The following is a 992-nucleotide window of genomic DNA, read 5'->3' as shown; positions in this document are numbered from 1 at the left end:
CTATTGAATTAGTGGTATAACTGGTACTCAGACAGTACTTTACTCTTTGTGTTTCTGTGTGGGTGCAAACTGTTTAAATCTGTACTTAGTATATACTAAATTTATCTTCTGTATATAAAGATAATTGAAAATGAATCTTGATATGAATGGGATGGGAGGGAGATATAATGGGAAGGTTGTGGGTTGGAGGGAGGTTATGGGTGGAAACAGCCGCTACAATCCAAAAGTTGTACTTCGGAAATTTATATTTATTAAATAAAAGTTAAAAAAAAGAATCCCAGGATTTTCCCTCCTGTGTGTTTTCGTTTTGCTTCTTCATGGTCGATGATGCCAGCTGAGGTTGTCAGTACAATGAAACAAAACTGGTGGGATGGAAGCTGATTATTCTGCCATTTTTCTAGATCTTTCAACTGCACGTCAAATCTGGGGCTGATCACTCCACACTTGTTTAACCTGCCGGTGAGGTTCACAATGATCTTTTCAGCACTGTGAACATCAATGATTTCATATTCGCCAGTGTAACCATGCTTCATCATCATAGTCAGAAACCTGATGATGACTTTGGAGCACGGCCTAATATAAAGAACCTGGTGTTTGCCTCTCTTCTCGACATTGTTGATGCTCTTGAGGGCATCGGCCAGGATGTTCATGTACACCATCGTGGTGGCATGAAAGATGGCGAATAGAGGATGGGAGGAGCGAGAGCATGGAGTTATGGGCGAAAGGGAAACTCTTATATATTGTTGTGGGAAGGTAAATTAGTATTGCCCCTATAGAAAACATTGTGAACATACCTTTAACAACCAGAAACAAAATTAGCATATAATTCATGAGTTATATAGACAGAGACATGAACACATTGTATCAAAGAGATACCTACCCCACTATGTTTGTTTCAGCTATTTGCAATAACCAAGACCTGCAATCAACCAATGCATCAATTATCAAATGAATGGATATTGAAAATACATACATCCATAAAAAAGAATGAA

At 38.3% G+C, this 992-nt stretch overlaps 1 protein-coding gene across 1 annotated transcript; it reads right to left on the bottom strand.

Moving 5' to 3' along the window:
• Positions 1-251: 251 nt before the first annotated feature.
• Positions 252-659, bottom strand: LOC100356977 (small ribosomal subunit protein uS8-like). Its single transcript, XM_070074516.1, has one exon. It carries the CDS (start codon positions 657-659, stop codon positions 252-254), a length of 408 nt encoding a protein of 135 aa, XP_069930617.1.
• Positions 660-992: the final 333 nt, after the last annotated feature.

The sequence above is a fragment of the Oryctolagus cuniculus genome, chromosome 5 (genome assembly GCF_964237555.1).
Source record: "Oryctolagus cuniculus chromosome 5, mOryCun1.1, whole genome shotgun sequence".
NCBI lineage: Eukaryota > Metazoa > Chordata > Mammalia > Lagomorpha > Leporidae > Oryctolagus > Oryctolagus cuniculus.
This window is presented reverse-complemented; position numbering and strand designations above follow the sequence as displayed.